Here is a 15,092-nt window from a genome sequence, read left to right as displayed (position 1 = left end):
GTACTAAAGTTCAGAAATCAAAAGCCCCCTTTGGGTCACCTTAATGAACATGCCCAATTAAAACTGAACACCTCATCTTAACACCAGGTTCTCCCTTGTACCTTTATAAACCAGCATTTGCCTCTCTATCCAGAGGCAGGCCTTTGTTTCCCCATTCCACTCCCTCACCATCAAATACCCCTTCTCCTTTCTCCTTATTCCCTCCCCCTTTTCCCTTTTTCTCTGTCACATGCCTTTGTCTCTTATTCCCTGCCCTTTGTTCTTCTGGGGCAAATAAAACTCCTTTGTGCTGAGAACTTGGTCTTGGGGTGCCCTGAGCCAACACCAGTCACTTTCAGGTATATCACTGTAGATAGTATACTGCCCATAGGGTAAATATTTTAACAACTGACGCTGAAGGAAATGAAAACTGCACATTCATATGCACATAAGCTTTTATACAATGTTACTGAGATAAAATGTAAATACAGGAGCTGGAGAGATGGCTCAGTGGTTAAGAGCATTGACTGTTCTTCCGAAGGACCTGGGTTCAATTCCCAACACCCACATGGCAGCTCACAACCGTCTGTAATCCCAGTTCCAGGGGATCTGACACTTTCACACCAATGCACATAAAATGAATCTAATTATACACACACACACACACACAATGTATTGTAATATCGAGTTTGAAGTGTCACCCCAGCCCCTGGCCTGGGAATTGCCAAGCACTTGGTCTCCAACTCTCAGCCTGCCAAGCGCTGACCCCTCCCCAGGGTGGGTAAGGACCACACCCACAGGGTACTTAAGCTGGAAAAAGGAACTCATGTGCTCTCCCTCTGTCTCTGTTTCTGTCTCTTTTCCACATTCATTAAATGTGGGCCTTTTTGATTTGGTCTAATCTGGCTTGATTGGAGTTCTTTGCACCATTAGAGAGGTTCAGTTAGGAAATATTCGTAACATTTATGAATGATAAAAATATGTAATACTTTATCATAAATTCCATATTCAGTTAGGAAATATTCGTAACATTTATGAATGATAAAAATATGTAATACTTTATCATAAATTCCATATTCAGTTAGGAAATATTCGTAACATTTATGAATGATAAAAATATGTAATACTTTATCATAAATTCCATATACTCTATTGTTTATATATTATACGATATTATTTGCTGAGCTCCTGTAAGCCAACTATGACTGCAATAATAAAGAATGGAGGACTGGGTGTGATGACACATGCTATGGATCCAAGCACTACAAAAGCAGAGGCAAGCAGATTTTGAGTCCCAGGGTATCCAGGACTACACAGTAAGATCCTGCCTCAAACCAAAACAAACAAGAAGAATGGAACAAATCCAATAGTACCACATTTGGTGATTTATATAAAAGATGCGAAACCATATATCATAAGACATGTCTTCAAGTCCATTTTCACTATTGTCAAAACCAAATGAAGCTACAGAATCAACCTAAGTGTCAGTCAATACATGAATCTATAAAGAAAACAGAATACACATATATATTCTACTTAAAAGAAAGAAGTCACAAGGATCAGGGAGATGGCTCATGGGTAAAGCACATGTGTCAAACTGTAAGGACTTGAATCCCAATCCCCAAATCTGTGCAAATGCAGACCCAGAGGCATACCAAATTCAGGTAGTCCTCAAGCAAGCTTGGAGGTAGATACAGGAGAATCCCCAGGAGCTCAAGTGTAAGCAGCAGCAAAAAAGAGACTCTGTCTCAAACAGGCAGAGGAGAAGACCAACCCCATCAAATCATCTGGTAGGTATGTCCGTGAGGTAGTTACTTTGTTAATGGCTGGCATGAGAGGGTCCCCCAGGTTGTCTAAGAATGCAAGCAGGTAAGCAGCATTCAGGATCTTTACACTTCAGCCCTTGCCTTGAGATCCTGCCCTGACTTAGTTAGCTCAGTAATGAATTTTGATCTAAAAATGCAAGACAAAATAAACCTTTTCCTCCCCAAATTGTTTTTAGTTTTTAGTTTTTTATTTTGTTTTGTTTTGGTTTTTGGTTTTTCGAGACAGGGTTTCTCTGTGGTTTTGGAGCCTGTCCTGGAACTAGCTCTTGTAGACCAGGCTGGGCTCGAACTCACAGAGATCCGCCTGCCTCTGCCTCCCGAGTGCTGGGATTAAAGGCGTGCGCCACCACCGCCCGGCTTTGTTTTTAGTTTTATTATAGCAACAGAAAAAAACAAATTAGGATACCATCCCACCAAAAACATGGATTCTTCTAAATCCACAGAACTCACAGATTGTAGAATCATAGTTATGGGGAAATAGTAACAAGGTTACCAAGGGTACTGATGCCTCAGCCAAAGAACTTTGATGACTAGCAACAGTTGAATACTTTGTGTTTCAATTTCACTTAAGGCTAGATATCAAATATTACCACTACAGATGTCAAATGTTTCAAGTGTACTGACTGGCTTGGTCAGCTCATGCTGCATTCAAAACTGTAACACCACTCTGCATCCCATCCAAAACTGAAGCATTTGTCAACTTCAAACTTGAAAGTAAGAGGAACAATGAAGACATAGGCATGAAGTTCAGTTGTTATGAACAATTTTCCAATTTTGATGATCAGATAATAGTTTTCCCATACTAAAAAAAAACTACCCTGGGGGCTAGAAATGTGGTTTGGTGGTTAACAGAGTTTGTTGTTCTTCCAAAGGATTGGACTCTGGTTCGCAGCACCCATATGTCGGCTATAACTACATGTACCACATAGCTATGCAGAGTCCCACACCTCTTCTGACCTCGGAGAACATGGGTTTGATTTCAGTAACACATTTTTTAAAAATGAAAGAAATAAAAAATGTGTATAAGGAGGTATTAATTAGCATTGTACTAAAGTGAAGATGAGGAGATTAATAAACTTGCACACTACAGCTTTTTAAGTGATAGTGTCTGACATCATAAATGTAGTATCTCACAAAGTATTTGGCATTTAAAATCTTTATCTACATCATCCAAACATTAATCTAGGTTATTGGGGGGGGGAGAGCACACATATGTCCAAGCGCATGTGGAGGACAAAAGTTAAGTGTCTACCTCAATCGTTCCCAATTTTTTTGTAAAGATGTATTTGCTCATTTTATTTTATATGTATATGTGCCTACTTGAATGTGTACAGATACTCACAAAGCCCATGAAAGGGTGTTGGATCCCATGGAATTGAAGTCAGAGGCAAACTTAAGCTGCCCAACTCAGGTGCTGAGAACCAAACAGACCTCTCCAAGAAAAGAAAGCAACATGGATCCATCTCTCCAGTCCAATATTTGGTTTTTAACTTTTAGTTCAATATACACTCATTTTTATCAATAATAAAAATGCTAAAGGAGAACTCTAAAACTTACGGTGCAATAATGGCTCTAGCAGGTCTTTTTGTAGACTGAACTTGTGAAAGCCAACCTTCTAACTGGGCATTTAGCTGAGGTCCTATGAAAAGACAGGTGGAAAAAAAAGAGTCAGCAATGTATTACAGACAACCACACATGTTGCAGTGTCCTCACTGAACCTCCACAGTACTAAAATAACTTACTGGACAATAGAATCATCAGTCTGAATGTTTAAAGTTTCAGTTTAATAAGTCGTAGGTTTACTACCAAACAATATGATAGGGCTGTATATTGACAAAGTAAAATTTTGTTTTTATCCATTTATTTCTTAGAAGCATCTTCATACAGATCAATAATTTACAATTTGAGGTGATATTTAAACAAAATGCAACAGGGAGTAAAATACTCTTAAGTAAATGAAAAAAGTGTAATTAAGTGAACTTGTTTTTTCACAGCACAAACCCTGACTTCACTTGATTACTGAAATGATATCTATGTAATATAAAACTCACACACTCAATGATCCACCCCATCCATTCTACCCTCTTACTCCCCTATCAATAACTAATAACTCCATCACATCAAAAAGTTCAATTTCCAACAGCTCACTCTCTTTACTTTCTCTTTCCAGTTTACTACTCTAGGAATCCACTGACTTCAACAGATCAAGATTTATTTCATGTCCTTCATCCTCTCTTTCTTCACTTCTTGTCTTGTCCAAGGTGAAGCAGCCAATCACTATAATCATGTCCTTTTATATGGAAATACAAATAATTTAATATGAATGTATTAGTCAAAACAAAGTTTTTAAACTTCACTTAACACAGTATCTCTGTGAGTTTGAGGTCAGCATGGTCTACAAAGTGAGTACCAGGAGAAACCCTAGCTACCTAGAGAAACCCTGTCTTGAAAAACAAAAACAAGCAAAAAGAAAGAGAGAGAGAAAGAGAGAGAGAGAGAGAGAGAGAGAGAGAGAGAGAGAGAGAGAGAGAGAGCACAAGCAAGCAGAGGTGGAATGTGCTCCTGCTGCAAGCTGGAGGTAGAGACAGGAGCATTCTCTCCTTTTTCAACAAACTGCCCTCCTACCAAAAGCCATACCCACCGAGTCCCATTATGATTATCTTACTCAAAAATTCTATTCTCACAATTGTTTCAAATCTCCTGCATCAACCTTGTCCTTTTTGGACTTGACTCTCACCACTAAAATCTAAGCATACCACTGATTAATTTTTTCTTCTACTATATCTATCCCACTTCTCTGTGCCATTCTTCAGCAACTATGAATGGATATCCTTATTTCCTTCCCACTATTTATTTTGTGTTTTTCTTCTTATTAAATAGATTCATTTTCTTCAAGGTGTGTTTTGTTTGTACATATGTATGTGTATACCAGATATATGTTTGGGGCCCACAGAAGTGAGAAGAAGGTATGGATCAAACCAAGACCCTCTGCAAGAACAAGTGCTGTTAACCTCTGAATAATCACTCCAGCCTCTTTAAACTTTTGAGAAGACCGGTCTTGCATTTGCTAGGTCTGTATTCTAGATCAGGCAATAGCAAAGAGAACAACTACCATCTGTCTTTAAAAGGTGAATCAATCAACACCAATCCTATAATACAGTATTGTGTTCCTATTTTAGAGTATCTTGCATTAAGATTTTTAGATGGGCCAGGCACTGGTAGTGCATGCCTTTAATTCCAGCACTCGGGAGACAGAGACAGGCAGATCTCTGTGAGTTTGAGGTCATCCTGGTCTACAGAGAAAGTTCCAGGACAGGATCCAAAGCTACTGAGAAACCCTGTCTTGAAGGAAAAGGGAAATGGGGACGGGGACGGGGACGGGGGGGGGGGGGGGTGGAACGGGGGGGGGTGTAACATTAAATCAAGCAAATTAACCAGACACGGTTGGCTTTCCTTTTACAGAATCCTAATTCTTCTTCCTGAAATAATCCAGATTTGGTTCACACACCAAAATCACCTGACTTGCTCACTTCAGAAAAAAAATCTGTCAGTGTTGCCAGAGTTAAGTCAGCATGACCTCTGGGGATAGTGCTAAAGGATGTTAACAAGTTCTCCAGGTGACTCACACACTGAACTGTGAAGCATTCTGCCAACAAGGAGTTTATTTACACATGCTATAATGATTTTATCTAAAATGTCTGTAAGGTTTATGATTTTTCATTGGAAATCATAAATTACAGATATTTAAATTAAAAATAAAGAGCACATCAAATTTACCTCCAAACTACGTTGAAGTCTGAAGTGAAGTGATCTACACTATTTCTCAAGACTTACATGTTCACTTTTTTTTTCTTTCTTTCTGTGACAGATTCGCACTATATAGACCTGGCTGACCTGTTTTTAAAAACTTAAGTAAAATAACAAGGAGGAGGAGGAGAAGAGTGGACAGTGGAACTTGGTCCAAGAATGGAGTGGTATGAAAATCCGGAGTGTGAGAACACTCCAAGAAAACAAGAGTCTTATGGCCTCAGTTTCTTCAAAACACTGAATTGTTCTTGGAATGTGTCTTTGTGCTCCTCCCAGGTGTGGCAGGTAGGACTAAGCTGACTTCAATTACTCAGTATTGCTTGCAGCTGTTATTCAATTACATGTTTAAACTCTCCTTCATTGGAAAACACATGTCATCACCACAGCTTGTTTTAACGCTTGAGAACTTTACTCGGGTGATTTTTTTTTCTTAACCTCAAAGTATAAATTGTCTGGTGCTCTGAGTAAAGTTGGCTATTGCGTGAGACTTCAGTCTGCCTCGTTTATTGGCTCCATTTTCCCAGGTCCCATGGCACCTAGAGTGCTGACAAAGACTAGTTATAAACAATGATGTTGTAGACATGATCCATTCAAAGCTTATTCTAAAATGAAGACTTTGGGACTGGAGAGATAGCTCAATGATTAAGGCCATTGGTTGCTCTTCCAGAGGGCCTAGGTTTGGCTCCTAGTACCCACGTGGAAGCTAAAAAATGTCCTGTAATACCAGCCCCAAAGGATCCAACATCTCTTCGGGTTTCCATGGCACTGCACTCACATGGTACACAGACATAAATGAAGGCAAAATGTCAATACACATAAAAAAATTTAGAAATAAAGAAAAAAATGGCAGCAAGGTGGTGGTGGTACAGGCCTTTAATTCCAACACTCAGGAGCCAGAGCGAGTTCCAGGACAACCAGGACTGTTACATAAAGAAACCCTGTCTCAAAAAAACAAAAAACAAATAAAATAAAACAAAATAGAGACTGTTTTAAGACAAAATAAATTACAGCACATAACTCTAGATGATGTTCAAGTGGTAAAAAGTAAGACTCTAGGGCAGGAAAAGGAGTTGAGAATGAGTCATAGATTTGAGAATCAAGAGAAGAATTATGGGGTGCATGGACAGATGATGGCAAAATAAATGTTAAAAGAGACCAAGAAGCTGTGCACTGTAGCATATGTCTGCAATCCTAGCACAAAAAGACCAAGAAGAATTATGGATTCAAGGCCAGCTTAGAGAACACAAAGTGACCCTACATCAGAAAGGAAGGGAAGGAAGGAGGAGGGGATAAAGTATGTAATAAGATCGACAATTGGGCACAGAACGAAGAAGATGTACTTATGAGGGAAAATGATTTAGAAGACTTGGGCAGAAGAAAGTAGGTCCAGAAATTCTCAAAGTCTTATAAAATCAGCATATAAAAAAAAAAGTGGCGAAGAAGCAAGCTGGAAACCAGTATCAGACAGAGGATGGCTAAAATTGCCCGATGATACAGATGAGAGGCACTCCAGTGTGTCAAGACATACCCTTGAGTAGACAGTAGCAGAGTGAGGTTCCATACAGAACCACAAGTAACAGCATGCACAGAAAAGTCTGCCCTATACTAATGAGCCAAAAGCCCTGGGTAAGCTAATATAAAAACACCAACTCTTTGTACTCTGGCACCCTCTGAGCTGCTGAAATCTATCCTTGGTTTGGCACACTTCCTCCCTCATAATAGTGTAATATATCATGTTTCAGCTACAAATGTATGCTTGTGCTCTATTTCTTCTTCAGGAACAAAAGAACTTGGAATTCCTCTAGAAATGTATATCTGGATTATCAGCTGATATAAAAAAAAGAAGCAATTCAAAAGATTTTTTTAAAAAATAGTACAAGCAAGGCAAAAATAAGAGATCTTCAAAAACATTAAAAACATCCAAAACTCTGTAATGAACAAAACAACACATCTAGGATGAACAACAACAACAAAAATGCTCATAAGGTAACCTTGGAATGGCTACTTCTAGGGATTAAAAGCTGTGTGCAAGTAGTTATAGACAAATGGGTTTACAAAAAATAGAAAAAGGCAAATGAAAACTCCAACAAGGAACTGAAAGCAGTTCTTCACCATATCTTAAGATATAACCTGATGACTGCAACACTTCAGGTGGGATAGATTAACTTCATGAGCATAAAACTGGGCATAAGCAATCACATTTTCATACCTCATGGCAAAGAAAGCTATCTATAAATATCACATAAAACCAGCATTCTGAGATTTAATGTTTCTAAAACTGTATCCATATAGACAGCAAATAACTTGAATCTAAAACTGCATTTTTCTGTACTAACATGATTGCCTTTCAGAAAAGTTAAGCACTTCTGTGATCAAAAGTAAAGTCAGGGCTAGAAAGATGGCTCAGCGGTTAAGAGGACCTGAGTTTGAGTCCTAGAAACCACATAGTGGTTTACAACCTCCATAACTCCAGTTCCAGGGAATCTGATGCCCTCTGCTGAGCTCTATAGGCATCAAGCTCACAACTGGTACATATGCATACACGCAGACAAAACACTCATAAAACAAAAATGAATAAATTTTATTTTAAAAGCAATGTTAAATATACAAAATAGTTTTTACAGTCTATCTAGGAGCAGCAAACATCTAGAAAATAAATTTTTTAAAAATTATCTAAATATCCTCAAATAATACAATTTTAGTGTGTGTGTATAATATGGGGGTGGGGACATGTGCCACAAGGTGTATCTAGAGGTTTAAAGGACAACTTTGTGAAGTTGGCTTTCTCCTTTCATTTTTATGAGTTCCAAGGATTGAACTCAGGTTACTAAGCTTATGCAGAAAGTGACTTTACTTGCTAAGTTATCTCATGAGTTCCAAAATATTAAAATTTTAAAGATAAATTTTAGATATAATTATCTTCATCACTACACTTAGGGGGTGGGTAAGGATCATTTAATAAAATTTAATGTCCATTCCTATTCACAATTCTTTGAAGCGAATGGAATGGCTTAAAGAAGGGAAACACATCTATGACAAATCTATGGCTTCCACCGTATTTAACAGTGAAAACCTAAATTCTATTATCCTAACATCAAACAAGGATATTTACTCTCAACACTTCATTTATTAATTTCTAAGTAAATGGATCTTGAATCTATGTTTAGAGATTTTTAAAAAGTGCATTTTTGAATGATAAGCAGTTTCTATAATTTTCTCTACATATTCACATTATGTATTACAGACTAACAATCCTGTAGTTAGCTCTACAGAACTCAAGTCAGTATTTCACGCTAAGGAGAGTATAATTAAAACACTAGCATTTAGTTTTAGTAGCATAGTTTCCATCTATAGCTATCAAAGCAACTTTTAAACATATTAATTATGGCCTTTCTAAACTATCCCATCTACCATTAACAGAATACAAGTATGAACATGATTCTACTACACCAAGATTAGACAAAGAGTATAAAATTAAATTGTGAGACTCCATAATTAAACACTATTCTGTATGATGTTCTGACAGAGACCTAACTTTCCCTGAGTACTGGGCAGTTAGTAATACAAACACTTAAAAAAAAACAATTAAAATCACTACTTATTGGGCTGGAGATGGCTCAATTGTTATGAGAACTTGTTTGCTCTTTCAGAGGACCCAGGCAAAACACCCATACACATCAAATAAAATAAAATAAACCTAAAAATAAAAATCACTAGTATTAATGTTAAGTTCTTTATCTTCACAGTTAATACAACACTTTCTGATGTTTATTTTCCTGCAAATAAACAAGGACACTGGGGATGGGCAATTTGACTCCTTAATTAGCAGCTGCTGGACTCTCCCTTGCTGCCCTGGCTGCCTTGAAAAAAAGACGATCAGCCTAATAGTCAGCTAGATTACTCTTTTGCCAGCACCAGCCATCCTGAACACACTCCATGGATACCTTGAGACGACTATGAAAAGACTACAGCTGACTGCCCTGGCTCCTAAAGGCACAGCCCCAGACAGAACTGTGTGAAACGGTTTGCACCAATTTTTTTTCCTTTCACAAGCAAGAATGAAATATAGATGACTTTGAAATCATTTCCACTTTGGCTAGAGGGGAAGCATTTTCCCCCTTACAAAGGGACTACAAGAGGCAAGCCATGATTGGTCCAACTCAATGACTATGATGGGTACTAAAAGATAATGCTAAAAATTAGCTCAAACAAATGGTCCAAACACCCACTCTGAGGCTAGATAAGGCTGGTCAGGCCAAGTGAGCTAGCCAGGAGTCAGGCTCCTGTGCAGCTTCCCCTGAAATTGAAGCACTAGTTTCAATAAAATGCTTCTCTAAGGGGTCTTTTCTTGCCAACTTTCAGAAGTGTGGCTCAACTAGTCACAAAGAGGGAGGTGGGAGAGGGAGAAAAGCAGCAGCCACAGCAGCCGCAGCAGCAGAAACAACAGAGAGCAGCAGTAAGTGAATGGCAGAAGCACCAGAATGGCGGTGGTGATGACAACTGAAAGCCTGACAGATGAAGAGGCTTAAACAGCTGAAGAAGCAACTGTAGTCTGGCATAGAGGCAGTCCTGGTGGTGTGCTCTTGCCTCCAGTGTCCCAGCTTCTGAGTAGTTCTCTCCCAAACGGCCCAGTTCATCCCCACACCCTAGTTCATAAGCAAACTTGATGTGGGAGTGTCTTTTTCTATTTGTTGTTTTCATTGGTTAATTAATAAAGAAAATTGCTTGGCCTGATAGGGCAGAATTTAGATAGGTGGAGTAGACTGAACAGAATGCTGGGAAGAAGGGAAGTGAGCCAGTCACCATAGCTCTCCTCTCCAAGATGGAAGCAGGCTAGAATCCTTCCTGGTAAGCCACGACCTCGTGTGCTACACACATTAATAGAAATGGGTTAAGCAAGATGTGAGAGTTAGCCAGTAAGAGGCTAGAGCTTATGGGCCAGGCAGTGTTTAAAAGAATATAGTTTCCGTGTAATTATTTCGGGTAAAGCTAGCCGGCAGCTGGGAGCCGGGTGGGAACGCAGCCCACCGCTCCTCATTACAACACAAACTACTCCCAAAAAGCCCAGCTTGCATCAGAGCTGGAGGAGGGGGTAATAGACAACTGAAGAAGCAACTAAACAGTTGAAATGTGCAGGGAAGGAAGAAGAGAGCAGAGAGACACAAGTGGCAAGAGGAAGTGGAGCATAAGGATAAAAGGTATGTGAAACTAAAGAAGAGATCCTACAGGTCACCAGATTTTCGGTTCTAGGTCTTCATAGCCCAGGCTGAGGATGTACCAACAACCACTGAAGGGTTATGGCCTACACAGGAACTGTAACAATTATAGGGCTAAGAATTCAAATACCCCAAGACTGCATGAGGACTATAACCCTACAGAGTGCCTCTTGCTGTTGCTGCTGCTGCTGCTGCTTCTGCTTCCTTACTGCCACAGCCTGTAGATGCAAGACACCAATGCAAACAACAGCTGCTCAGAGAACAGCATTTGAAGAACTTCCTTTGCCTACACACAACTTCTATCTGGGAAGAGCAAAATATTTCTCGGCCAGCTGACTGGTGACAGTATTTCATTACGAAAAGGAAGACTGGTGGCATAGACAACATCGCTACTCAGAATATACAAAATTGTGGGTTCAAGTCCCCAGCACCACAAAATTAAACAATTAGGTAACAAGGGCCATCTTAACAAAGTAGCATGACAGCACAAACTTGTAGCTTTGGGACTTGGGAGCTGACAAAGAGTACCCCAAATTCAAAGCCATCTTAAAGTATATAGTGAGATGAAGGCTGGCCCAAGGCAGCCTTTACTCTAAGTAAATACTCATCCCATTTAAGTCCGTCCATAATGAGCTATACCAAATCCCAACTCTCCAGAATCAAGGTATCTCACCAGCAAAAAAAAAAAAAATCAAGAATTTCAGCACAATTAACAAATGCATAAGGCCTTTCTCCCTTTTCAGGCACAAAACTTCAATTTTTTAGAAATCTCACCAAATATCCAACTTACAGGCAAAGGAATATATATACAAACCCCTGTGTTTCCCAGGTGGCTTCTAGTTTCCCCTTATAACGTCATTTCATAGCATCTCCAGAGCCACCTTTTAAGCTTGTTTTGAAAAGGAAAAGGAAGCCAGTGATGGCTCAGTAGGACAAGGTGCTTGTCACCAAGCCTGACAGTCTGAGTCTCAGGACCCATACCCATTTGGTTATGGTAAAAGAGAATCAACTCCTACGAGATGTCCTCAGATCTCCAAATACTCACCAGGGCATGCATCCACCCACACACATACACACAAATAAATAAATGTAATTTTAAAGAGGAGGTGGGGAACAGATTATCATTTTTCCCCACTGAAGTTGGGCCAAGGTAAGAGAACGCCTAACCAGTTAAGCCCACAGTGTGATCAAAATTGACCAGTCTCAGGACTGGAAAGATGGCTCAGTGGTTTAAAGCATTTGCTGTTTTTGTGGAGGGCCGGGGTTCAGTTCCCAACATCCATATCAGGTGGCTCATAGCCATCTGTAAATCCAGTTCCAGGGGATCCAATGACCTCCCTTTGACCTCTGTAGGAACTACACACATGTGATAAACTTACATACATGCAAGCAAAATACTCATATACAACATTTTATGATTTAAAAAACAAAAAACTAACTAATCTCAATAAAGATTACTTCAGTCTCCATCCAGTTCCTACCTAAGACCCTTCAAAGGCCAGTGGGTAGGGCAGCAAGTAGTATTCCTCCCTTGGAACCTCTCCCATTCGGATTTTTCTCCCCTTCTTAATAAATCTATTCTGCTAATTCCTTGTCCAAATTTTCTTGTCCAAAGTCTTCTTGACCATGAAATAATGAATTTGGAAGCCACTGGCTCAGGGTAGACTGGGTGGCCACTGGTCACCTAGAACCCTTGCTCCCTAAGTTAAGCTCACCAAGAGCTAAGAAAGGCCTGTCATTCTTTAAAAATAAATAAACGAATAAAATAACTAGCTATGTCTTAACTTTCCACTGCACTGTGTTAGCAAGCAAAGCCACATTTAGTGTATCTTTCTGAGCACCTCTTTCTCCTTAACCATCGTACATGAGACCATTTCATAATATCTTTAATAAAATCCCAACTCTATTTCATTATACTGACTAGTCCTGAAATTCTTTTCAGCATTGAGGCCAAAATTCAGTTTTTTATAAACTAAGGTCCCAAAGGATTAAGGAACTCCTTGGGTTGCAAAGGGTTAACAGCATGGGTTAGGTCTCTGCCCCTTGTGTTTAACAAATTAAAAAAGAAAAACATGATTTCCTCAAGGTCATGGAGCTAATAAATGACAACTATTCCAAGTCAAACAATGTCAGTGTGATTCTGAACTGTGGCACACCCACTACTAACAATGACCACAGGCAAGCGATTCAGGTTCTAATCCTTGTCCACTAAGCAGATAGATAATTCTATGCTATAATTTATTAAGAGAATTGTTTAAATTGATACTGGGAAGAAGGGAACACGTAGTAAAGTTCCACTAAGGGAAAACTAAGTCCTGCTGGCCAAGAGGATGAAACTTATCTAGCCTGAGTGGAAACCTAACATTCTAAGCTACTGATAATATAAATTATAATCCAACGAGGCCATCAATCATCTGGCCAAGAAACTGGCCTTCAAGGTGGGGCCACCCCTAAGAAGGCAGACTCACTTTAAGCCCTGATAAAATGAGAGGTATAATAATTATCCTTTTAATAAAATATTGTACTTTTCCTTTCCAGAATTCTTGCCCTGCCTAGTACAGTGCCTGCAAGGAGCCAAGATAGGCTGGGTTTGCCTATCTTTCTCAAGAGAAACATTCAACTCTTCCTTTTTCTTCTGTCTTCAGTTTTTTTTCTAATTTTTATTAGTTCCTTAACAATTTGTACAATGTGCCTGGATCATATTCACCCCCTCTCCTACAACTCTTGAGATCCATCTCCTTTCCCCATCCCCACAATTCTGTGGCTGTGTGTGTGTTGACTCCATGTATGTATGTGGACCATGTGCCTACCAGAAGATGTCTGATCCCCTAGAAATGGAGTTACAGACAGCTATGAGCCATCATACAGGTCCACAGGTCCTGGAACCAAACCTCAGCCCTCTGCAAGAACATCAGGTGCTCTGAACTGCTGAGCCATCTTTCCAGACCATACTTTCTCTCTTTTGGATGATGGCCAGACCCCCCGCATGCTTTTTTTCCTGTCATTTGGGCTTCCTTCCCACCATGTGACTGATCTCCACAAGAGCCTTAGAGGCTAGAGAGGCTAGAGCCTTTCCCTCCTCTGCCCCAGTCTCCTCTTGCAGACAGCTGTAGAGATTCACAGCTTGCCACCCTGGTGTTTCTCTTTTAAAACTCTTATTAAAACTGTCCTTAAAATTCCATTTGAATCTATTTCAAAATTATTTTACTAGTGAAATTAAGACTCTGAAGATAGGCTCCTGCTTTCCCTGGTCTCATCTAGGAACCCAGATGGGGCTCTTGATAGCTCTGGAACCGCTCTCATTCACTAGGAGTCTGCTTCTCTACTTAATTGCAACTGAATAAACTTTAGACTTTCAGATTTTTTCTGCCTTTTAATTCAATGGAGAAAGTGAACCTGGTCCTGCACCTCTAGATAGTACCAATATGAAAGTATAAGCATTATAATTTTGTGTGCACATTTGTATCTCCTCTAGATAATCCCATGTCACTGTTACTAGGAGAGCTGCTTAGGATCATCTAGTTGGATTTTTACCACATCCTAATCTTATTTATCTTAGAGGTTAAAATACCTGAAGGCCATTTCTTTTTCATGTAGGTTTGTTTCAATAGCTTAGACTAAAACGAATACCAGAGTAACTGCCAGACCCCCCCCCAACTTCACTATAACTCCGTCTCCATGCTAAACGATACAGCCACTCAACTATCACGACAGCTGACAACCACAAGAAAAAAGAGAAGAAAAAGGAGTTGGCACCTGTACCCCTGGAAATTTTCCAACCATTTTCAAAAAAAAAAAAAAAAAAAAGAATAATCTTGTCATTTATTAATCTATCCCTCCCCTGCATTTTTCACTCAGCATTTATAGCCCCTTAACCCCTAAAAGCAGAAAAACTGACTTGCAAAATTATCTACTATGGTCAAGAATAAAAAAGTCTACTTGCCTATGCAATTGGTGCCCAGTTATGTTACTGATTCCATAATTTTGAGAAGGGAATGAATGGGCTCTGTTTGAAGGCAAAATGGTAACACATGCTTTTCTCAAGTTATAATAGAAATTAAGAAATAACAACATGGCAGTAACAGAGTATACATTTATACAGAACAGGAAAAACTGGCTTAAAGTGAGAAAAGAAATAACAATATCACTACTTAAAGACAATCTAGCCGGGCGGTGGTGGCACATGCCTTTAATCCCAGCACTCGGGAGGCAGAGGCAGGCGGATCTCTGTGAGTTCGAGGCCAGCCTGGTCTACAAGAGCTAG

The 15,092-nt window shown here is 39.5% G+C and overlaps 1 protein-coding gene across 3 annotated transcripts in view; it reads right to left on the bottom strand.

Moving 5' to 3' along the window:
• The window catches only part of Memo1 (mediator of cell motility 1), a 112,286-nt gene that overhangs the window by 56,122 nt on the left and 41,072 nt on the right, over positions 1-15,092 (bottom strand). For all 3 annotated transcript variants that reach the window (XM_057792389.1, XM_057792405.1, XM_057792396.1), the window contains one exon: positions 3,363-3,444. In XM_057792389.1, coding sequence (XP_057648372.1) covers positions 3,363-3,444 — 82 coding nt within the window. The remainder of the gene's footprint in view (positions 1-3,362; positions 3,445-15,092) is intronic.

The sequence above is a fragment of the Chionomys nivalis genome, chromosome 1, assembly GCF_950005125.1.
Source record: "Chionomys nivalis chromosome 1, mChiNiv1.1, whole genome shotgun sequence".
Lineage (NCBI taxonomy): Eukaryota > Metazoa > Chordata > Mammalia > Rodentia > Cricetidae > Chionomys > Chionomys nivalis.
This window is presented reverse-complemented; position numbering and strand designations above follow the sequence as displayed.